This window comes from Mustela erminea, chromosome 17 (genome assembly GCF_009829155.1).
Source record: "Mustela erminea isolate mMusErm1 chromosome 17, mMusErm1.Pri, whole genome shotgun sequence".
Taxonomy (NCBI): domain Eukaryota; kingdom Metazoa; phylum Chordata; class Mammalia; order Carnivora; family Mustelidae; genus Mustela; species Mustela erminea.
Window position 1 is genome coordinate 64,875,837 of NC_045630.1, and position 24,009 is coordinate 64,899,845.

Here is a 24,009-nt window from a genome sequence, read left to right on the forward strand (position 1 = left end):
AGGAGTGCAGTGGATAAAAGCTATAACAAAACCATTTCAAATCACATTTGAACCAAAGTCTGAGCTCCTGAGCCAGGGTTCTAAACTTCTACACTCGGCGACCTCCAGGTCCAAAGCTGATTAGCTTGGCTATTACAGTTTAACACGGTACACTGTGGGCATACTCACTCGGAGAGGAGGAGAATGATCATCTCCCACATGCCTGTGGTAAGATTGGCTCCTTTGAACTGAAAAAGACGAAAATGTCTGATCCCTATTCTTCTGCCTTGGATCTTAGCGGGACCAGGGATATACAATTATATGAGGCCTCTCATTATGAGGAGGGTTCAAGCATGGAAACCAGTTACCTTTGCAGGTGTAGTGACTGGGAAAGGAGCTAACCCAATGTGGGCTAACTGTAGTATATGTTGGAGATAAGAGCTCTACTTGGCAGAAAGTCTGCTCTAAATAAGTAAGTAGGGTCAGGAGTGCATTTCCCTTAGTTAACTAGGGACCAGGAGCAGGTAATTCAGAAGATGGGTGGGGCAGCATCGCAAACGGGGCATTGGCTCTGGGCTGCTACGTGACACTAAGTCAGTAATGGTTCAGGATCCAGTGGGAACAGTCAACAGTGGATAAAGAGTTAAAAGATTCTCTGGGTCTAATTAAGAAAGAAAAGCATGATGGTGCGCTCTCTGGGCTGGGGTAGGTGAGACAAGCCCTCTCGTGCATATCTCGCAGAAATTCAAATTGCTACAGTCTCTTTAAGGGATAATTTGACAACATCTATTAAAATGTAATATAGAATCCAACAATTTTTCTTATAGGAGTTTATCCCATGGATCTATTCAAAGACCGGCGTAAAGATGTAGGGGATGGGCACCTGGCTGGCTCACCTGGTTAAGCTTCCGACTCTTAATTTTGGCTCAGGTGATGATCTCAGGGTCATGTGATCAACTACGTAGGGCTCTGCACTCACTGGGGAGTCTGCTTGAGGATCCTCTCTCCCTCTCCCTCTCTCTCTCCCCTGATGGTGTTCTCTCTCTTAAATAAATAAATAAATAAATAAATAAATCTTTAAAAATAAAGATCTAGGGGTAAGTATATTCACTGCAGTATAATGTAAAACAGCAGAAGTTTAGAAACAATCTAATACTCTGTCAGTAGGGACTGGCGGATGTCATCTCTCCGGGAAATGACTTGTGGACCCCCACGTTGGGCTTAGTGTCTCTCCTCTGTGCTTCTAAGCATCCTAACATCCTCTGTCTTAAGACTTCAGGTAATGAAAGAATTTATTTACTTGTTTGTGTCTCCCTGTAAGGTTTCTCTTATTTCCCTCATTTTGCAGATGAGCACACTTGGGCTCAGAAGGCCTAGCAGCATTCCCCACCCCCACCCCCGCCATGGGGGTCGAGGCAAGAGTACATGACAAGGCACAGAGGTGGGCAAGGCGCTGTGTTGGGGAGAGAGTGAGGGTTGGGTGTGACTGCAGTATAGGGTGAATGGGCTTCATGGGCCATGATAGGGAGTTTTGACTCTAACCAGAGGATTTGATTCAATCTCTTAGGGAAAATGTCATCAGTGTAGAACCCAAAGTGTTTCTCCTTTCCATAGAGTTGAGATGAGATAAGAAACTGAGACTCGGGGAGGCTGAGATCCAAATGAAATAACTTGCCAGGATTCTCTCTGCTCTCTGATAACAGACAGCTGGGTTCCTTGCCTGGAATCTGGTTTAGAGTCTGACACTGGAGTCTAAGACACTGAACTGATCAGAGAACCAGAGAGAAGCAGCTTCCTCCTCGGGCTTCTCCAGCATTTTGCTGCTATCCTTGCGGCTTCAGAATGAGCTCTAAGCTCTCCTTGGGAAGCCCGGGCTAGCTAGTTTTCTGTTTCCTTGAATGCATGTTGGAACTTCAACCGGATGCTGGATGAGGTCATCCCCCCCCACCCAAGGGCATGGCCAGTAGGCTGCCTGTCTGATTATTTTCTGCTATTTTCACAGTGTAGACTTTCCTGGAGATCATTAACAGGAGTTGTAGGGGATGATCTATGAGACCTGGGGGCTTAAAACAGAGGGCAGGAGGGCTTATGAGTCAATCCCTCTTGCCCCTGGTGAGACACACACACACATACACACACACACACACAGACACACAGAGAGAGAGAGAATTTGCAGAATGAATGACTTCCGTTCTAACGCTTAAGCCTTATTCTTGCCCATCTCCCACATCTCTAGTGCAACAGTGAGGAACGTGACAGGACAGGAAGGAAGCGGTGTGTTGTGGCTACTCACGGGATGTGAGTGAAGGAGATACTGCCCTACTAATCTCTTGTGAGTGGCTATTTCACTTATTTTCTTTCTTGACAAATGATCAATTGGTTTCTTCGGTTCTGGGGGTTTTTGACTTGGAATCCTTTGATTCCCAAGCTTCATGGCACTAAAACTGGTCACTTCTATCTAATTCAGAGATGGCAGAAACACCAGCAGAACAAAACCAGAAGGAGGAAGGGCGCTCGCCCCCGGAGCAGCATGGGATTAGCCAGAACTCTAGGAGAGTTCTGAGAAGAGAGATGAGCTTGCATTAGAGAGCTGGAAACCAGAGCCACCGTGATTCTTGTAAACCAGAACCCAGTACTGGGTTATAGGGGCCTGGACATGCCTTCTCAGAAATAAGTAAGTGTCCACTGGGATCTGTTTAACTGATTTTTCTTTTCTGATTTTAAATTGGCATCTCCTCCAGTAAGGCTTTTTGAAGCCTTCAGTAAAGAATGCTTCCAAACACCCACCCCAAATATCCAACAGGTTGAAGAACTTCTTAACAAGACTTTTTACTTTTTCATGTTCTTCTCCTGTCATCTTCTCCCTAAAAGTCATCTCCCCCGACAGAGACACACACAATTCTCCAACAACTCTCAAATTATTTGCAGCTCTACAAACACACAAGGATCTTTCAAGTCTCCATGTGTTTGTTTCCACAGCCCACACACCCGACTCCCAACCTTTTTCGCATCTCCACTTGAATTCTTATTCTTTTTCCAAGATTCAGCTTCCTTCTCTGAAATCCCATGTTTCAGAGAGCATGTATTACATTGCACTGTAATTTATGGGTGTACCTGCCTGCCTCTCTCCCTGTACAATTTTAATGACGTTGTAGTAATAGGGTGACGAGTCATACTAAGAAGAGTGTGATGAAGTATGTTGATGTCATTCTGGTTGATCACTCAAAAAGAAAGGGGAAATTGGGTTTTGACAAGTTCAAGTAGAAGTGAAAGACGGGAGGGTGGAGTTGTTATCAGTTCTTAGCCTTAATAGTGCGCTTACTTAATGATGGGTGTGGACCCAATGACCTTCTGGGAACAAGTCACACCAGCCCTGCGGAGAACAAATGGCTCTCGCAGGCAGATGGGGATTCACGAAAACGGGGCTTGCAATGAACACATTCCTGAGATCACAACTGACACGGTGTCTTGCTTTTTTCCTTCAAGTAACTGTGAAGTCGCCATGCAGGATGGTATATGGACCATGCAGGATGGTATATGGTCATGCGTGTCTCGGTGTGTTAGGGTTGAAGTGACTCTTAGGGAAGTAAAAAAACTGCTAAAAACTAGAATTCTGCAATTTTCAGGATCTGTCTTAAAACTTCCTTGAAAGAATTTTCTGAATCAAATAATACCGCTTAGTTTAAGTTCTGGCTGAAGTGAACCTGGCCAAAGCCCACCCCACTGTCCAGATCCACAGGGGACAGGAGGAGCCAAAGGGCTCATTGTCTCAATGACCCGAAACACCCAACTGTTTCCTGTGCTGCCCTGCGTACTGGGTCGGCATCTATGAAAAGCTAAGGGTGACTAAATAAACTTGCCAATAGAAGGCAAGTAACAGAAAGGGAGTCCTGCGAGTGGAGGAAGAGACCTGAGGACCGGCCGCATGCTTGCAGATGCTCAAGAAGATGCGACCCCAGATCGTCAGCCACCACACTTTATGATGCTCCTTTACCATCACCGCCAAACAAAGCGCGAGCAGAGATGGCTTCGCGGGGTCTCTGCAGGTGGGAAGCAGAGGAGAGGAGAGGCAGGACCCCGGAGGAGGGGACAGGAGCGCCCCCGCCCCCTCAGCTCTCCACAATAGTGGTCTCCGGGGTTCTCCCGCTCACGGCAAAGTGGGAGGTGGGGGTCTCCAGCGTTCCCCTGTGCTCTGGGAAGGCCTGGGGCTCCTTTAATTCCAGGACCACCCGGTTCAGAAGGCCCTTGAGCAGCTGCATTTCTTGGAGCAGAAGGTCCACGTCGGGTTTCAGGGCTCCAGCGGACGGTTCCAAGGGCGTTGGCGGGGCGCAGGCGGGCGGCCCAGCTGTGGGGGCTCTGCCCGCGGGGAACTGCAGCCCCGATGAGGTGGTGTTCTGGACGGAGGTGGCCGTCGAGGCCGATCTGGACACCGGGGGCTTTCTGAAGGAAAGCGGCTGGTTACCCGGCGCCAGCGTGGCAGCCTGGGGGACTGCGGCGGAGGTGGACGCCAAGTCCAGCGGAGAACCTGCGAACGCAACACACGGCTCTCGCACAGCCGGCGGCGGAAGCGGGGCGCACCGGCCAGAGGGGAGTAAGGAGGGCCGGGGTGGAGCGGAAGGGGAGAGGGAGGAGTGAAGAAGAGGGGTTAGGGTGGAGAGGAGAGAGAAAAGGGGTGGGTGAGGAGGGCAGAGGGGAGGCGTGGAGAGGAGAGAAGGGGGGAGTGAGGAGGGCGTAGACCCGGAGATGGAGCTGGAAGGGCCGCGTGACGCGAGGGAGACTCGGGGTGCGGAGGCGGAGGCGGGGCTGCCCGCCGCGGGGTGGGGTGGGATGGGTTGGGGGGAAACGTGCGGGGAGGTGCGGTCACTCACCGCGCCCGGCAAGCTGCAGCCAAGGGCTGCGTTTCCGGACGCTCCGCGTGGCGGTAGCGGCCTCGCACCAGTACGACTCGAGGTCCTCGACCTCGGACTCGGGGACCGTGTACTCCGCGCCCCAGTCGAAGCGGCGCACGGGGCGACTGTACTTGTAGAAGGCGAACTGCAGCGGCGTGTCGCGCTTCTGCGGGTGCAGGCGGGTGTCGCAGCGCACGGCCACCCCGCCGCGGGCCTCCGCCCGGCCCGTCACCCTCAGCACCGGCGCCGGGAACAGCTCTGCGGAGAGGGGTTCCGGAGGCTGAGGGTACCCGGTGGGCCAGCGCAGGGGTCCCAGGGGACGAGGTCTCGCGCGTCCACGGCCCCGCGACCCCTCTGTCCTTCGGGTTTCCCGTGAGGGCTCCCCGCGGACCAGGGGACAGAGAAGGAGTGCGAGGAGCTGTGTGTGCGTGCAGAGGGAGGGGGAAGACTTCTGAAGTGTGGGGCAAGGGGCCGAGGCCTCGAAGGACGAGGAAAACTCGCAGGGGAGTCGGGGGAGAGCCGGCAAGACCCTTCCTGTCACATCCGGACTAACACCCAGTTTGATCCCCTGACGGGGGGGGGGGGGCGCGTCCGCCTGGCAGGATGCTCCGAGCCATTCCCTCGCCCCACTAGTACAGCGACCCCGACCCCTGCCGCCCCTTTGCCTGGGACTTGGATAGAGCTGCCCCCTATATGGAGTTCCCCTCAGCTAAGAAGTAAGAAGCCGGAGGTGTGCGGGGAGATAGGGACACTCGTCCCCAAGCAGGCTGAGCAGCAGGGGCGCCTTCACAGCGGAGGAGAGGCGAAAGCTTCGGTGGGCTCGGGGAGAAGTCTGCCTCGCGGCGGCTACTTGAACCTCCTTCCTCCCTGCCCTCCTTGGTTCCCGTCCCAGAACTTCCCAGCGCTCGACTGCCTCCCTCCCGGGGCCGCAGGTGTTCCCACCTTGCACGGTCACGGCCGCCTTGGCGGAGAACATGGGCGCGCTCTCCACCGGGATGCGCATGGTGCCCGAGCACTGGTAGCGGCCGCTGTCGCTGGCGCGCGCCTGCGGCACCGTGTAGTTGGCGCTGGAGTGGAAGTAGCGCACCGCCTTGCCGTCGTGGTAGTAGTGAAGCTTGTAGACCATCTTGTCGTACCAGCCGCGGCAGCGCATGACCAGCGGCTCGCCCTCGAACACCGCCGCATAGGGCACTTGCAGGATCAGCCAGTCTACGACAGTCACCACAGACCGGCCTGATCCCCAGAGAAGTCCAGCCCTGGGGGTCTCCCGTTCTCCTTGGCCTCCCTGCTCCCTGTCCCTGCACGGTGGCTCGCCTCCTCCCCACTTAATACACTGCAGGCGGGCGCCCCAGGAGCCTCGGAGCTGGATGCACTGGGACGCGAGGGGAGAGGAAAGCCAATGGCCCCGTCTGCCCTTACGGCTTAGGAAGGCAAAGATGCCTGGTTCTGGGTTCCAGCCCCATCAAAGAGTAATGGCCATCAGGATCAGGTTTACACTCCCCAGGATGCCCTAGGGGCCTTCTTCACCTGGGCCCTGCTTAGCTTTCCAGGACCATCTCAGTATTGTCGCTTGCCCAGTATCTCCCTCACTGTCCCCACCTGCCACTCCTAATGCAGACTAAGTGCAACCTTGCCCAGCATACACGTTGGGAGCACTGTACCTGCTCTGTGCCCGGGACCTTTGTACCTACCAAGAAGACCACCCCTTACACACACACATCTGTTTTATTGAGACCTACTTGTCCTGTAGGTCTAGCCTTAGACCTTTTCTCCTCTAGGAAACTTCCCTAACCCTGCAGGACAGGGTAGGGCATCTCCCACAGCACCTCACATTTACCATCGTCATCATACCTGATCTGTTCTGGACGCCATTGGAGAAAGAACTCTGCAAGCAACAGTCCCAATCCGTCTGCTACCCTATTCACAGTCGGCAGCCACCTGCTCTCATGGCCAGTGTCTCAACTGAACTAGCAACTTCCAAACAACAAACCAGAGAGTACAGGCAGGAGGTAGAGTCCTGAATACAAACCGTGGCCCATCAGGCTAAGATGATGTGATATTCCCTATCAAGTAGTAATCCTGTACTCTAAAGAATGAACTATTGCTCTTTTCTTATCCTGCTTTGAAACCCTTTACATGACTCCGGGAAGTCAGTTTCTGAATTGAGCCCTATGTACACGTGTGTGTCTGCAATACACTTCTGAGCGCTTTGTTCCACAGCTGCCCTCTTTTTTCCCTGACAACGAGTTGTAATTCTTTTTTCATCCTCACAACCACCAAAGACACAGATACAATTATTGTCCCTGTTTTGCTGCTGGGAAGCACAGAGAAGCATCGTGCTGTTCAATCAGGAATAATTCTCCCAGCTGCACACAGCCTGCCCAGGGACCCTCACTCCCTACCCCCCCCTTGCTCTTCCCCGTCCTTCGCTGACCCCTCCTCCAAAGTTCCCTGTCCAGTACCCCAGGCCCTTAGAGCCTCTGCCCTTCTGAGCTAGACTCATAAATAAGCACAAATGTTTATTGCTTCCCACTCAGGCAGAGGGGGGAGGGGACCTTTGGGGTCAGACAAGCCTTACCTCCTCTCTCACATAACGCCATGCAGGCCTCCACATCTGCAGAGAACCGAGATAGTCCCCACTCCCCGCCCCAGACGGAGTGGCCCAATGTTCTCTCCCACTGGAGGGCCAGTAAGTCCAGGGGAGATGAGCAGAGCCCCACCCCCAGGCTCAAACACTCACCGTTGGAAACAGAGAGGTGGATGGGGTCACTGACAGGTGCTCCCCGAGTCTGGCATCGATACACCCCTGGTGTCTGTACCTCGATGCTCTTCTTGTGGGAGGGCAGAAGGAGGTGGCCCGAGTACCAGAGGGTGCTGATGGGCCGGAGCTCCAGAAGCGGAGGGTGGTACCCATCACAGCGCAAGGTCACGCGCTCCCCCTTGAAGATGGTGGTCCAGGGCGGGTGTAGAGACAATGTGGGCTTCTCCAGAGTAGCTGGGGGTGTGTGGGGGGCAGTGTGGGCCAGAGAATCAAGGCGAGGTGCCCAGAGTGTGGTCTGAGGTTGGCAAATCTGAGCAAACTCCAGCTTCCAGGACCCAGCCCACATGACCACACTGTCCCCGTGGTAGGACACACCACACCGGACTGCAAGCTCCCAGGACCCATTTCGGAGTGCTTAGAAGTAAACTGAGTCACGGGGATTGAGGAGACATGGGAAGAGACACTGTCCCACAACGGCCAGGAAGTGGGGAGGCCCAAGCAGGTCACTTGGGTGTGTGTGTGTGTGTGTGTGTGTGTGTGTGTGGAAGTTGTCAAAAGTTGGGCTGAGGGATGTCAAGACTCACCAGCTCGCCCGCCGCTTGGGACTGAAAACGAGAGTGAGGGGGAATGTCAGGGACGAGAGGAAACTGAGGTACCTCTTCACCGCGGGGAAACTCCATGGGTCTCAAGACCTGGTTTTCTTCTGCTTTTAGTTTCCCTGGCTCTGAGAAAACCCCCTTCTCTTTATCCTCGAAAAATAGTGAACTACTGTTTGGAATTGGGGACTATCGCCCAACACACACACACACACACACACACACACACACACACACACACACTCTGGTCCCCTCTCCCCTACAGCCAGTCCCTATGCTGTTGGTGGTGCACGGAGGACTCACCGAGGAGCAGAAGGGCTGTCAGTGCCCACATGACGGACCTGCCCTCAGTGGCTGCAGGACGACGTCGGCAATCAGTTTTTAAGTGTTTTGTTCCACCGCTGTTCTTTTTCCTTAACACCATGTCATAATTTCATCTTTCATCCTCACAGCAACCAAAGAGGCAGAGACGATTCATGTCTCCATTTTACTACTGGAAAGGCTGACCAGTGCTGAGCCCTGAGCCCCGATGGGGGGACATTGCTCTTCTACCCATTCTCAATTCCTGAAAATGGTGACTGGAGACAGCAGCACGCGGGCTGCATAAGTGTCAGCCCTCCGGTGTCCCAGGCACCAGGCACCGTCTTCCCCAGCACCCCTGAAGCCACCTCACATCTCAGTTCAGCCCCAACCCCTACAGAGAAGGCATTCGGAGCAGAGTTTATGCCCTCTGCAGCCTAAGAAGTCACATCCCACCCCAAACGGTGACAGGTGACCCTGTCTCCTTCAGGGTCCCACTGACATCCCCCTCCCATTCCCCCTCCCCCCACTTTCCAGCCGGCCCTGTAAACCTCAACTGACAGAAATACCTCCCCATGTCCTCAAGGTCTACCTGGGGCCTTTATTCTGCTCGTTCCCTGCTGGTGCGAGGCCTTGGGAGGCTGGCCCTGGGGTCCCTGTCCCCAGAGCTCAGCCTCCTGAGTGGACAGAAGGGTAGGACTCGCCAACCACCTTCCCTATCACTGTTTTCTGAAGTTCCATTTAAGAAGGGAACTGCAATGCGTTTCCCCTTCTTTCTCCCTTCCCGAAAATTTAAACCCTCAGAAAGGTTGTTTTTGACCACCACCCCCCCCCCCCACCGCATCTCCACTCCAGCATCTCTCACCCTACAGCATCTCCACTCCCTGTGCCTTCCTCCCTCTAACCCTCCCTGCAAGCTCTCCCCACCCAGCTTACCTGGTGGAGAGAGGTCACTGCATCAGCCCCTCAGAAACTTCTCAGATCTGACCTCCCAGCTCTAATTCTTGGGCTTCGAGAGCCACGTGATCATACGCTAAGCAATGGGGAACCTGAATTCTCATGTAAATACTTAATGAATTTTCCAACCTGATTGTATGTCTCCTTGGACGGTCTCCTATCCTCACCTGTGGTCTTAGAGTACCAAGCACCTCTTTGCTCTGGGACTGTGGCAGGGAGGAAAAGTACAATATATTAAATACTGTCAACTCCCTTAAACAGTCTTCTCCCTCTTGCTTGCTGATAGCGACTACTCCACTCCAAGAATTCCCTCATGGTTGTTCTTTGTATGGCAGCTTTTGTTAAAAATGCAAGTGCCCTGGTGGCTCAGTTGTTAAGTATCCAGGGATTAAGCCCCACATCGGGGTCCCTGCTCTGCGGGAAGTCTGCTTCTCCCACTCCCGCTCCCCCTTCTTGTATTCCCTCTCTCACTGTCTCTCTCTTTCTCTCTCTCTGTCAAATAAATAAATAATAAAATAAAAATACATATTTTTTATAAATATATAATATATTTTTATCCCCAGGAGTACAGGTCTGTGAATCGCCAGGTTTACACACTTCACAGCACTCACCAAAGCACATACCCTCCCCAATGTCCATAACCCCACCCCCCTTCCCCAACCCTCCTCCTCCCAGCAACCCTCAGTTGGTTTTGTGAGATTAAGAGTCACTTATGGTATGTCTCCCTCCCAATCCCATCTTATTTCATTTATTCTTGTTTCATTTATTCTTGTTTCATTTATTCATTTTATTTTAAAATAAAAATATTTTAAAAATGCAAATGGCTCTTAGGGAAATGTGGTTGGTCATTTAAGGTAGGCTGGCCATTTCAGATCCTGTTTGTGGACAGATTTTAATAAAAGACAGTCATATATGGATCTGTAAACTCATATGGCTCTGAAAAGCAGGGACCTGATTACACCAAATATTCATGAAGTGTATAGTCTTCCTGAAAATCTCTAGACTCATCGATAGACTGTGCTCAGAATCTGGCTTGAAGCATCTCCCACCCAACGTATCTTTATTCCGGGCTTCCTTCTGCATTTTCCCCCATGTTTGATGTTTTTCTCCATCCAAGACTTTTCCCGGCAGAATTTCTAATTCTTCACCTCTTTACTGTGCAGAGATGTAGCAGTTATCACTTGTTACCTGAGCAATTCTTGGAAGCCCTTCATGACGTAATTTGTGGACAAGATACGCATTCTTCTGCTAAGAATTCAGATGACCAAAATGTTCTCAGTGACGATGACAGTACTGCTGCTGCTGACCATGACGGCGACAGTGCCTCCTTTCTCTCCGTGAGTGCTGGAGCAGGGAGCACCTGAGCCCACAGACACCCCATTCCTGTGTTTAATCCTGACAAGGGGCCATTGAGGATGATGATTAGTAACCGAGGTGGTAGAGCTGGGATTTGAGTAGAAGTCCATCTCACTCCAAAACGTGCGCTGTCTCTCCTGCTCACAGCAGCTTGTCCCCCAGACTGTTTAGGTCCCCTCTCCAGGTCTATTATTCATTTTTTACCTCTATGTACACTGCCCTTCTCCTCTGCCCCCCACGAGTACCCATAGCATGTTGCTTTTCAGATGTACCCGATACACACACGTGTTCATCCCTGAGGAATGTCTCGTGTTATTGATATACATAAATGGTATTGTGTTCTAGGCATTATTTTCTCTTTTAGAGAAAAAGCCAGAGGTAAGAGGAGTTTGCCCAGTCCCCTACCCCCCCTTCCCCATTTCTATGACTGAACTGGGATACCTCATCTCATCTTCTCTGGCCCTCGGACTGGGATTTATACCATCAGCTGTCCTGCTTCTCAGGCCTTTGGACTCAGACTGAATTACATCTTCCTGGGTCTCCAGCGGCAGACGCCCCATCATGGGACTTCTCAGGCTCCATAATCTCATGAAGCAATTCCTCATTCTCTCTCTCCCTTTCTCTCTTTCTCTCTCAGCCTCTGACAACCACCATTCTACCATCTGCTTGAGTCTATTTTAGATTCCATACATAAATAATATTTGCCTTTCTGCATCTGGCTTATTTTGCTTAGCGGAATGTCTTCCAAGTCATCCATGCTGTTGTGAGTGGCAGGACTTTGACACATGCACATGCAAGTCTCACGTTTCCTTCATCCCTTCATCTTCGATAGACGTTTAGCGTTTAGGTCGTTCCCACACTTTGGCTACTGTGAACAGTACTGCATTGAGCTTGGGAGTGCAGATATCTCCTTGAGATAATGATTTTGTCTCCTTTGAATATGACTCCAGAAGTGGGATTCCTGCTCATAAGATTGTTCTTTATTTTTTAAAAAGATTTTATTTATTCATTTGAGAGAGAGAGAGAGAGAGAGAGAGAGAGAGAATGCATGAGGTAGGGGGAGGGGCAGAGAGGGAGGAAGAGTCAGACTCCTCCTGAGCAAGGAGCTGGACTCGGGGCTCCATCCTAGGACCTGGACATCATGATCTGAGCCAAAGGCAGATGCTTAACCATCTGACCTGCCCTGGAGAACTTTTTTTTTTTTTTTAAGGTTTATTTATTTATTTGAGAGGGAGAGAGAGAAACAGTGAGCGAGCAAGGGAAGTGACAGAGGGAGAGGGAGAGAGAGAATCTCAAGCAGACTCTGACCACAGAGCCCTACAAGGGGCTTGATCTCACAACCCTGAGATCATGACCTGAGCCAAAACCAAGAGTTGGCCACTTAACCCACTGCACCACAGTGTCCCTCATAAGATAGTTCTATTTTTAACTTTTTAAGGAGCCCCCCATACTGTTTTGTACAGTGGCTGCACCAGTTTGCATTCCCACCAGCAGTGCACAGAGCTCTCTCTCCTCCAAATTCTCATCACTACTTCTGACTTCTTGTCTTTTTGATACTAGCCAGTCTCACAGGTGTGCAGTGTATCTCCTAGTGGTTTTGATTTGCATTTTCCTGATGACTGGTGATGTTGAGCGCCTTTTCACATACCTGATGGACATTTTTTGGTTTTATTTTGAGAAACGTCTATGCAGGTCCTTGCCCATTTTTAATTCAAGTTATTTGGTTTTTTTCCTATTTAATTGTAAGAGTTCCTTATATATTTCGGATGTTAATGCCTTATCAGATAAATGGTTTGCAGATATTTTCTCCCATTTCATAGATTTCCCTTTCACTGTGCTTACTGTTTCAATTGCTGTGCTGTTGTTGTGGATTTTTTTTCCCTCACAGATGTATAACAGAATAAAGGAACATGTAGCACAATCAACTTATGACTTTATAAACTTCAGTTGAACTCTTCTTTGAAAACCAAGGTCATGTTAAATTTATTTTTTATAGCACTTTTTTTTTCTAACAACACAATACTCCATATACAAATGTCAAATTAAATGAAGATTCTTCAGTATTGAAAAAAAAATTAGCTATTTTGTCTGACCTGATTAAGATTGGGGGAAATGTGTGAAACACACACAGTCATGACTTTCAGGTCAACAAACAAAGGTTCACCAAATTCAGTAATACTGAGGGTACACTGGGGCAGTCTTTAACAGGTTGGAATGATTACATGAGGAGGAGCAATAGAGGAAAGAACTACTCCACATAGTAGGTATGTGGCTTTTGTTACATCTGAGAAAAAATAAAGGCAGCAAACACATAGGAATTTGAAAATAATTTAGAGAATATATATATTTAAAGGAAACCTAAATTCTTACTCAGAGAAGATTTTTAAAATTACTAATAATTTATATGTACCTATGTGTTTCTCCCTCGTGGTCTCCCCAGTCAGCCTGTCAAGGTAACTAATACCCTGATCTTGGTGTTTCCACATTCATGCCTTTTAAAAAGTTTATCCTATGCTAGTATAAGTGCCTAAACAATATATTCTTGTACTAGTTTTTAAATTTCTATAAAGAGTGTCTTACTATGTGGTATCTTTCCCCTCAATGTTATATTCCTCATATTTTTTATATTGCTTCATTTTAGCTATGGTTTAATTTTTTTACTGTTGTATAGTATTCCACTCTAAAAATAGCACAGTTTTCCCATTTTTCTGTTGGTGGACAACTGAATTGATTCCAAAGTTTTGCTTTTACAGATAGTGCTATTATGAACATTATTATACTTGTCCTTTGATACACATACACTAAAATTTATTTTGGGCATATACACCCAGGCATTGGATTCAACTTCACAACACAGTGGTTGTGCTTGATATCTAACCTTGACTTCAGAGACAAAAATCTAATATGGCTGCACTGGGACTTCTGTGGGTCACAGAATCCTAGACTGCACAGCCATAAACCCGAACCAGTGTAACAATTCATCTCTCCCACCCAAACTCCCCAGGCTAGAGGGGCAGAAGGAGACAAGTAAAAACCCTCCCCCCATTCTTTCAGCTCTGTTCTTGCCTTACCCCGGATGATGGGAGATTCTTTTCTTGAGGCTTCCAAGTAGTTGACTTGGGGGCAGAGTCTGGAGATTTTGCTGATGTCAGACATGACACTCATCCTGTAAGGTCCAGCTTAATTTCGATCTCCTTCTAGGTATCGTCCCTTATCCTGGCCCAATTCAATTCAACTAACAGAATTTTATCACTTAACTATATCTCATTAAACTAGACACCAAAGAATCAATGTGGCACAAAGAGGTCAAGGAGCTCTCAAAGAGCTCACTCTCCAAAAGAAGTAAGGTTTAAAAAAAAAAAAAAATCAGATGCAGTGTGATCTGAGGAGTGCAGAGCTGACACTTATCTCAGTCAGCTGTATCCATGACTTCCTTCCTGGATCTCTGATAGCTTTTCTTATCTGTACACGGATTCTTTATTCAGCATGAGAGTTTGCATTCATGACAATGGTACCATTTGCTGAAATCAACCCCACTTGAAATGGTTCTAACATAGTATATCCAGCATGGTCCTCTGGCAATTGAGCTTCCATGTTTTCAAATCCACCAAAGTCAAGAAATACCTTTGATCATGATTTCTTGCAACTCCCATTCACACAACTGTGAGCTGATCCTCTCAGGCTGCAAAGACGTTTATCAGCCTTTTCCAGTTCCCAGCTGCCTCCTGATCCTTCCCCCTGAAGGTGTTAGGAACCACCATAAAACTTGCATTTTGGAGAGTGCTAGGAACCACCATAAAACTCATATTTTAATATCCAGCATGATTCTATTCCTTTGTTTCCTTGTGGCATGTCTGGAGTGATCACACGCACATTTTTGTAAATCACTGTGGGTCAGTATTGCACAGAATAAATGGCACAAAGAAAAAATAAGGTGGATAACATCATACCACATGATTTAGGATAACATGGTAGAATGCTCATTGACTGAGGTCATTCTAAAATGGTGTGCAAACCGTTGACCAAAGATTACTGTAGAGTCTGTCAACCTATCTTTCATTGGCTGTGACTGTACAGTAGAGTCCAAATGCAGAAAAAAGCATCATTATGGTACCAAAATAAACTCAAATATGTCTTTAAAAAATATTTCAGAGACAAGTATATTAAAACCAAAAATTGCTGTTTTGGCAATGTTATGCTTGATCATGTATTTCTGAGTTTAGTAGGATCCTGTGGGAAATTTTTACACACCCTCCTTTTATTGCTTTATGGAAAAGCATATTACTGCTCCTTTATCCCAAAGTCTAAACCCTCTGTAGACAGAGACACTATCTAATCAGTATACTTAACATAGCACAAATTTTGATAGGTCATAGAGGCCAACAAAATACCAGCATGTAATTAATATCTGCTGAATGATGCTGGAGGGGGCGGCAAGTAGAAGAAACAAGGGACCACCCCAGAGTCCAACACCTACTTCCATAAGGCTGAAGTTTCTTAATCTCAGCACTACTGACCACTTTGGGCAAGATACTCTTCTACTGTGGGGGCTGTCCATAGTGTTATTTGACGGTTAGCAGCACCTTTGGCTTCTACTCACTAGATGCCGATGGCACTACCCCCACAATGTGAAGACCAAACATGTCTCTAGACATTGTCAAATGTCCCCTTTGGTGGGGGTGGGGCATTGCCTCCAATTGAAACTGCTGCATTAAATCCATCTCGCTGATTTTCTTTCAGTCACCAGATTCTGGCCTGGGCAAAAGAAGGTAACTCCTGGTCTACAGAGATCAGAACTTAAGTTATGAGCGAATATACAATTATGGCTAAATTCTGACGATCACTCTGTGCACATTTATTTATACTCACCCATCTCTGTTACTCTAACAAAATACTAGGCAATTTGTAAGGCTATTTATGTGTGTGTAAAGGACAGAAAGAGGAAAAGTAGAAAAAGTCAAATTTATTGGGAGTAGTTGAGCAACACTGCAAGTGAATTATTTACTCATATTTGGCAGAACCCTTTGTGGTCTCAAGCTTCAGGAGGGCAGATAAGTTCCTCAGTTCTGTGACCAGGTGACCGAGGAGAGCTCTCATATCCTGCATTTGTTTGAGAAGAATGCCCATCTGGTGATACAGATGGGGATCTGACACCTGCGCAGGAGCGGAGAAGCCTGGATCCTTCGAAGGGGTGGACAGTGGAGGCTGAGGTCCAGGGGAGGCTGCTGGAGTAGGTTCTGGAACAGCTGATTTCTGAGGAGCTGGATTCAAGGTGGGCGGTGCAGTCGAGCTGGAGGGACCTGCATTTTGGGGTAAGAGGCACATATTATCAGAGTGAAGTCTGACTCTGGCCCTAACCTCAGATTCGTGGTCAATCTTTCTTGTTTTCTGAAAGTGGCTGCAGCAGACAGCTGAAGACTCCCTCATGGTCAAAATTGGAATCTGAAGCTTGGCTACCTCAGTTTGAAAATCTTTAGTGATGAGGCTTCATCATTATAGGGCCTATCGATATTAGCCAATTTTTACTCTATCAAGGCAGAACCTAATTCTGGACAGTGTGGATGTGGTCATTGGTTCTAGGTCAACATCTTCACTGTATATGACATTAGTGTAATTCCTCGTCTTTGTGCCAGCCTTCAGTGTTTTGAGGACACCTCCACTGGCCCCTTGGATCAACTCCTCTTCAAGATGAGTATCTTCTGCTCCCTCCATTATTTTTCTTATGACATGGCTTCAAGCCCTTCATTGCCCTGGTTACCGCCTCCTCTGGATATATTATTTCAGGTCAAGTGCAGCCTTTTTAATTGGGGGTCCCTGAACTGAACATAAACTCCAGAGTACCTCATCTTCATTCTAGATACTATATTCCTGTGGATTCCCATAGTTCATGTAGGGAGCAGAAGGTCTATGGGACAGCAGCTGTGGAGCTGGCTCAGGTCTTGGTTTGGTGAGTTGTGCACCGTGGTCTGAGAAAGAAGTTCCCTATCTGTGTTCTCTTCCATCCCCAGGGACTCTGGCTTATTGTTCCTGACTTCTCTGTGTCCTTCTTAACCTACTTATACCAAACCCCAGCTCATGGGCTCAGTCTTCTCCCTCACTTTTCATACACATCTGACAAACACGCACTAACTTACCCTGTACCCGGATCTCCAGCTTGGAGCTCTGTTTCCAAACTTGGTTGTCCTCAGTGGCTGCCTCACACCAGTAGGACCCAGAGTGTGCCTCTGAAGCTGTGGGGATCTGTAGTTCTGGGGAGAAGCTTCTGTCACGCACTATCCTGCTGTCCTTATAGAAGGAGTAGAAGAGGCGGGCGGTTGACCTCTGCAGGGGCAGTTTTGTCTGACAGCTCAAGGTCACTGGGTCTCCATCTTGAGGCTCAGCTGAGGGGGTGACTCTGAGAAGTGGGACTGGAAATAGTTCTGAGGGAGAGAGAGGTGAGAAAGAAGAGCTCAGCCATCATACATTTAGGTGGACCCATGCCAGGCAAAGAACCCAGCCACAGTTTCTTCCCACTATTTCCATCAGTAATAAACACTCTTAGCAAAGTAGGATCTGAGCCTTTCAAATCTTCTCTCTCTTCAACTAAACAAGATTAGGAAAGACCCAGAGATGGACAAATCTGACAATAGTCCAGATGCCCCATCAGTAAACACTGGGAAGCACAGATCTGTAGGATAGAGCTGTGGGAAACACACTGGGCTTGGAGAGGGCTGAATGACTTGAGAACGTAATACTGAGATGCTGTCCCTCCTGAAACCCAACTTGGGCACTTTCCAGCAACCTGTTCCTTAGCCTTCGGTGATCTTGCCACCTCAATGACAGTCTTGGTCCCTCTGTGTCTCTCCACCTGCCCTTGTCATAATTACATTCCCTTCAGCTCTTACCTTGGACCTTGATGGCCACAGGAGATGCTGTTTCTGGGCTCCCAGGACCAGGGCTTCTGAAGATGCCACTGCAGTGGTAGTGCCCGCTGTCAGCCTCTCGTACCACGGCAATGGAGAGTTCCCTTTTGGGTCCAGGAGGACCCATTGCTGAGCCATCTCGGTAGAAGGTCACTTGGGTCAATGGCCAGTCTTGCCAGGCCTGGCAGCGTAGAATCAGTGGATCTCCTTCAAATATAGGGCTGACTGGACCTTGGAGGATCAGCCAGTCTGTGGCCCAAAGCAAGAGTTGAGTGTGACCCACTGTCTTCCTTGGGAGTTCCCCGTGCTACCCACATAGACTTCTCCCTAAGCTTTCTCTGAGAGTCCAGGTAATTCTTGCCCTAGTTGGGAAAGCAGAACAAGTTCTTTAAGGACTAAGACTGAGGGAACCCTGGCTTTTGTGGGCTGAATATGGCGAAGAAGGCACAGTAGTCCCCCCTCATCCATAGTTTTGTTTTCCATGGTCAACTGCAGTCCAGAAGCAAATGATCCTCCTTCTGATATATCATCAGAAGATCAATAGTATGGGGCGCCTGCATGGCTCAGTGGGTTAAAGCCTCTGCCTTCATGATCCCAGAGTCCTGGGATCGAGCCCCACATCGTGCTCCCTGCCTGGAGGGGGCCTGCTTCCCCCTCTCTTTCTCTCTGCCTGCCCCTCTGCCTACTTGTGATCTCTGTCAAATAAATAAATAAAATCTTTAAAAAAAAAGTAGAAGATCAATAGTAGCCTAACACTACATCACAAGGCCTAGTCATTCCCCTCCCTTGCCTTATCAAGTAGGCATTTTATCATCTCACATCATCACAAGATAGGTAAGTATTAGTACAATAAGGTATTTTAAGAGAGGGAGAGACCATTCTTATAACTTTTACCATAGTACATTGTTATAACTATTCTATTATTAGGTATTGTTTCTAATCTCTTGCTGATCTCTTACTGTGCCTAATTTATATTTTATCATAGGTATGTATGTCTAGAAAGAACAGTATATTTAGGCTTTGGTACTCTCTGCAGTACTCCACTGGGGGGTTTCGGAACATATCTTCCATGGATAAGTGGGGGGGGGGGGCTACTGTATCTCATCCCATGGCCAGTTTCCTAGGGGCAACTTCCTGAGTGGTTGGTGGGCTGAACAGGCAGGTTTGGGAAATGGGAGAAAGAGAAAGAGAAGGACTGTACTTCCCGAGACCTCACCGTAAGACACAATCAGATGGAAGGGTTTACTGAAAGTGTAGCCCTTGACCTGGAAGTCAACTTCCCCTGGGGCTGTGAAGTCCTCCTGGGAATCGCAGCTGCTGTCCTGGGTCCTGATGGGTCCTTCACATTGCAGCATCTCAAAGCCGGCAGCTGAGGAGGGCATGGTTTGAGAACCAGAAAACAATGTTGTGATGTGGAGGAAGAAGACAGAAGACTTCCCTCCACAAGGGAATCTCCAGGGGAATCATCCTTTTTTAGAATGAAAAGGGGAAGATGCCAAAACCTATACGGGTCTCTTGACCCAGTACTTTAAACTTGATTCACTGGCTTTCCAGGGTTTTCAGTGAATGGACTGTGGTATGAGGAAGAGGGCAGGGAGAGAATGGCAGAATGTGAGAGAATGGCAGAAAGTGAACTCACCAGCATGACATCCAGCTGCTGGCACAGGAAAACAGAGGCCAAAGGCAACGATGACCCCAGAGCAGGCAGTCACGGGACACAAGGGAAAGGCAGATGATCAGATTTTAACACTTACTGGGAGGTGTTTAATGTACACCACACACCACGAGACACTTGTACACATGATTTTACTTAGTCTTGACAAGTTTTCTAGGTATGTGATTTCATGTCCCATTTTATAAAGTTAAGAGAAACAGGCTTAGGATAGTTCAATAACTTACCCCAAAATTCAAAAGGAGTAGGGAATGGAGCAAGAAAGAAAGGTTGTCTGAGTCCAGAAATCAGTGTTCTCTTCACTTCACTGTTTAGACTTGATCAGCTGCAGGTCTCAGACCTTCCTTGGGGATTTCCTTCCAGATTTTCATTCTCCCCAAATTCCCTTGCTTCTCCATCCAAGAATATATTATCTACCAATGAGCTTTCAGGACCTAGTGGTGTCTCCTCCTCCCTTGCTCCCTTCTTTCAGGTCTTCATTTTTCAGCTGTCTCTACCTTGATGCCCACTGTCCCCTAAACTTTCCATGGCGGCTGTAGAGCCCTTCCAATGTCCTTCTCTCGGATCCAAACCTCTGTTCCCAGTCTGTACTGGTAACTGTGGAACAATTCTTTCTTTGCTTCAAGGTTGAATCTTCTCACTGCCTCTCCCCCATCTCTCTCTTCGCTCCATGCTTGACTCAAGCAAGGTAATTTCCATTCTTTCCATTTTCATTCCTGCTTCTTGTCCCTTAATCCCTCTCCCCTTCTTCCAGCCCCACAACCATTCCCATACACTCAATCCTTCACTCCATTCTTTCCTGATCCACTTGCCTTTGTTCCACTTCTGAAAGCCCAAAACTCTTCTTATACCCTGTAACTTCCCTAGCAAGGTCCTTTTCCACTTCCTAATTTTCACTGCATCAGTACCAGGTGTTTTCTTTAGATCCTGCTTCAGCTCCCCTCGCCACCCTGCTGCTACCTTTTTCAGTTCCTCTGCTATCATTCAACTAGACTTAGCCTCCACTCCATTTTGAAAATGAACTTGTGGGTTGCCAGGCACTTTCACTCAGTAAACTATGTGGTAGGTATTAGACTCATTTTATGAATAAGAAAATGGAATTAGAGGGGCACCTGGGTGGCTCAGTTGGTGAAGCATCTGCCTTCAGCTCGGGTCATGATCCCAGGGCTCTGGGACTGAGACCTGCATCAGGCTCTCTGCTCAGTGGGGAGTCTGCTTCTCCTCTCCTGCTACCCCTCCCTGACCCCAGCTTGCACTCACTCACTCTCTCTCTCTCTCAAATAAATAAAATCTTTTTTAAAAAAGAAAATGGAATTAGAGATATAAAAAGTGAATTTTCCAAGGTGACACAGAGCTAGTTAATAGAAAAACAGCATGAAACCAGAGCGTCTGGAGTTCTTGCCACGATATCAGTGCTGTGTCTTCATACAGTCACCCAGTCCTGTTTCTACTCCAGTAAAAGGATTCAACAATTTTTTTTTAATCAGGGACAAAGCAGATGCTAAAAATTCAAACATAAATTTGACAAGGTTAAAAAACAAAAGCAAAAACAAAAAGCGCTGTCCCTGTCTACAAATAACTCAGTTTAGTGGACAGCAAGGTCATATGAGGAGATGATTTCATGAGGAGGAAGGTAATAAAAAAGACACGCAACAGGCAGTCACTGGGGCTGAAAGAAGGGTTCAAAGAAGCTTCCCTGGAAGATGGCACCCATGCGGAATCTTCAGGGGATGCCCAAAAGTTTGTGAATGAGAGGGAATGGGGCCATGGAAAGAGATCATTTCAAGTAGAGGTAGGAGTTTGAGCGCAGCTTGGAGATAGGGAAGAACGTGGTGTGTGAGTGGATAAATGCGAGCCGGTTGGGGCGTATTTCAGCGCAATATGCAGGCCTCCAGGATAACAGCAGAGACTGAAGTGCTAAATAGGAACCAGGCGATGGTGGGCCTTGTGTGCATTGGTTGCAGAGCGCAGAATCCATTTCAAGGGCACAAGGCTGAGACACAGAGGTTAGTCAGGAAGTTACTAGACTATCCAAAGTCCACAATGATGACGGCTTTTCCTAGCATCCCATTAGTTCTGTCTTTGAGAACAGTTTAGAAGATACACTTTGCCCAACTTGCTGATTGATTATATGCAGAGGATGAAGACGGAGGAGTCTAGGTGTTCTCCCAAGGTTTTAGCCTCCATGCCTGGGTGGGTAGTTATGAACTGAGACAGACACAGTGAAAGATGAAATTAGGGAGAGGTAGGGGCCAAGAGGACAGCTCTGGTAATATTGGACTGAGATACCTGTGAAACATGCAGATAGATATATCTTGTGCAAAGTTGGATCTTTGTGAAACTCAAAAGCACAATTAGGGTTGGCGATATGACTTTGGACTCTTAAGTAGATAGCTGAAGTGGCAAAAATGATACAGATAAATGAACTCACTAAGGAGATTGTGTAAAGAGTGTAGGGTAGGGAGGCAGAAATGCAGCAGTAGAAAACACCAGCCTATAAAGGGAAGAGAATAGAAGCCACCAAAGAGACAAAGACAGGTACATGGAGTGCAAGGATAAAATGGCATGTGGACAAAGACTCATACATGGAATGCGAGGAGAAAATGGCATGTTGAAGTTAGGCAAGCAGAGAATGCCAAGAAAGAATAAGTGACCAACACTGCTCAGTGCAGCAGACAAGTCTAGCAGCAGAAAAACAAAAGTGTGGGCAGTGGCGCAGTCAATATGGAAGTCATTGCACCCTAGGCAAAACTGTTTCCAGTGGAAGCCAGACTGGGAACACTGAGGTATGAGTGAGAAGTGCGGAAGTGCAGAAAGCAAGTGCAAACTACTCTTTCAAGAAATTTGAGAAAAGGAAGGAAAAGGCTCAGATGGTAGCTCAATAGGGTATTACAGTCAAGGACACTTTAAGAATGGAAAAGGCTTGAAGATTTTTATATTCAGAAAGAGCCATTCCATCCAGCACACCAGACATTCTAATACCTACCCTTCATTTCCTACCTGCACCTTGCTTCTCTGGACCAAAGTCAGTCCACGTATCTTTCCATTGATCAAAGTCAGGCATATCTCCAGTCCCACACCAACGTTTGAACATATCACTTACCCAGTAGCATCTGTACTGCCCAGAGCATGGTAGGAGGAAAGTAGAGGACCCCAGCTGTGAGGACACAGCCCAGCTTCATGGTGACTCTGTTTAGGTCTTCTGCAGCCTCAAACACACTGATTTTCATCAACATGAAACCTCTCAAATTAGAAAAGAGGAAGTAATCTAACTGTCTCATCTCCTTGCATCTGGGGCCTATTTTCAACTTCGTGATTGGTTTTCACCAGTCAGATTTGGCTAGGTTGACCCCAGCATCATCTACACCCTTAGGGTTGTGGATGAAGTATCAGCACTCTCAGTTGTTCAAGAACTCCCCCACAGAGCTCAGAGAACTTCCCAAGCACACAATTGTCTGATATCCTTCTGGACTTCATGACACCCTGGCAAGGGCCAGTGCAACAACCCTTCATTTCACTGGTGAACCAACTGGGGACAAGAGGGAGGAAACTGCTTAAAGGCAACACAGAAATTCCCTGGGAGAGCAACGATGAGAATTCACGTCCTGCCCTATCTTGCTCCAAGGCTTCCATGTTTCTCGTGACCAGACTGTCAGAGGGGGAAGTAGGTTGGTAATGGCCCCCCAATCAGATATCAGATTAGTCCCTTGAGCGCTCCAACCATCCAAAGCCCTCATAAATTTGTACGCAAATTTCTCTATTCTCATGTCTCAGCTCTCTGTTTCTGCAGCAAGATTAAGGCTATTCAGCCTCAGAGGAAATCTGAGTATGAGGCAGGGAGAGTCCCCTGGGAACAGGAGAGGAAAGAAGAAAATTGACTTCCAGTGGACATAGCAGTAAGCCCAGGGCTCAGGCTCAGGGCCAAAGCTTGAGCCACTGATCCTGGGGAAATTAGAGACAGGAGGCATCTGATAGCTGGAGAAACCTAAGGAGACTCAGGAATAAGGGTGATATGCAGGGTGTAGCATCTCTCTGTGGCTCCAGGTGGCCTTATGGGGACTGTTGTCCTTGCCTCTGAATGTTTGCTGTTAGATCGAGTCCTCCTTAATGGCAAGGCTCATACCTCTTGTCCCAGGGATGACACTCCTTAACCCTCCCCATCACAATACTCACCATGAGATGAAACAAGTCATCAGAAATGGGAGAAATGCAGTCCTGCTTGAAGGCAGAGGGAGGGCCAGCATGACCCTTCAACTGTGCAAAAACCACAGATCAGAGCAGACATATTAGCAACATGAGCATGAGAGAACGGATATTTCTCTATCTAAAATAAGTGCTTAGAATAAATTTTCCATTATCAGAGAGGCATATATTTTTGTGCAGGTGGCCCCAGGGAATCCACTGGGGGTTGAATATGGGCGTGGGGAGAGTCAGTGAGGCAGTAAGCCTTGCAGCTGACGTGATGTGAAAGACCTAGCAGCCTCAGAAGAGGAAGAAAATTCTTGGCCAGACCTGACCAAAATTAAGAAAATGAAATGTGTTTATATGGACCTCCACTCCTAATACTCCCTAGAACAGAGTCTCAAGGTTAGATAGG

General features: G+C 48.1%; 2 protein-coding genes across 7 annotated transcripts; both read right to left on the reverse strand.

The window, feature by feature from the left end:
- Nucleotides 1-3,862: 3,862 nt before the first annotated feature.
- FCRLB (Fc receptor like B) lies at nt 3,863-8,559 on the reverse strand. 3 transcript variants are annotated; one of them, XM_032318953.1, is made up of 6 exons: nt 8,529-8,559; nt 8,214-8,234; nt 7,609-7,863; nt 5,811-6,077; nt 4,848-5,126; nt 3,863-4,504 (listed from the first exon to the last, which is right to left on the reverse strand). In XM_032318953.1, the coding sequence occupies exons 1-6, from the start codon at nt 8,557-8,559 to the stop codon at nt 4,089-4,091; spliced, it is 1,269 nt and encodes a 422-aa protein (XP_032174844.1). In that variant the 3' UTR covers nt 3,863-4,088. The 3 variants fall into 3 exon arrangements, with proteins under 3 accessions (XP_032174844.1, XP_032174845.1, XP_032174847.1); XM_032318954.1 differs by having other exon boundaries at nt 4,203-4,504; nt 4,848-4,993; XM_032318956.1 differs by lacking the exon at nt 8,214-8,234 and having other exon boundaries at nt 4,203-4,504; nt 4,848-4,993.
- Nucleotides 8,560-15,781: 7,222 nt separating this feature from the next.
- On the reverse strand, nt 15,782-22,655 carry FCRLA (Fc receptor like A). Of its 4 annotated transcripts, none has more exons than XM_032318501.1 (6): nt 22,516-22,655; nt 19,380-19,394; nt 18,957-19,109; nt 17,723-17,989; nt 16,973-17,257; nt 15,782-16,138 (listed from the first exon to the last, which is right to left on the reverse strand). In XM_032318501.1, the coding sequence occupies exons 1-6, from the start codon at nt 22,646-22,648 to the stop codon at nt 15,840-15,842; spliced, it is 1,152 nt and encodes a 383-aa protein (XP_032174392.1). In that variant the 5' UTR covers nt 22,649-22,655; the 3' UTR covers nt 15,782-15,839. The 4 variants fall into 4 exon arrangements, with proteins under 4 accessions (XP_032174392.1, XP_032174391.1, XP_032174393.1 ...); XM_032318500.1 differs by having other exon boundaries at nt 19,380-19,397; XM_032318502.1 differs by lacking the exon at nt 19,380-19,394.
- Between the last annotated feature and the right edge of the window lie 1,354 nt (nt 22,656-24,009).

Coding starts and splice junctions, on each gene's coding strand:
- FCRLB (XM_032318953.1), bottom strand. CDS start 8,559: ATGTGGGCACTGACAGCCCTTCTGCTCCTCG. Junction 5,127..5,810: donor GGCGGCCGTGACCGTGCAAG/GTGGGAACACCT, acceptor CCCTCTCCGCAG/AGCTGTTCCCGGCGCCGGTG. Junction 4,505..4,847: donor GCTGCAGCTTGCCGGGCGCG/GTGAGTGACCGC, acceptor TTGCGTTCGCAG/GTTCTCCGCTGGACTTGGCG.
- FCRLA (XM_032318500.1), bottom strand. CDS start 22,648: ATGTTGATGAAAATCAGTGTGTTTGAGGCTGCAGAAGACCTAAACAGA. Junction 17,990..18,956: donor CCATCTGATTGTGTCTTACG/GTGAGGTCTCGG, acceptor TTTGGGCCACAG/ACTGGCTGATCCTCCAAGGT. Junction 16,139..16,972: donor GCTGGAGATCCGGGTACAGG/GTAAGTTAGTGC, acceptor CCCAAAATGCAG/GTCCCTCCAGCTCGACTGCA.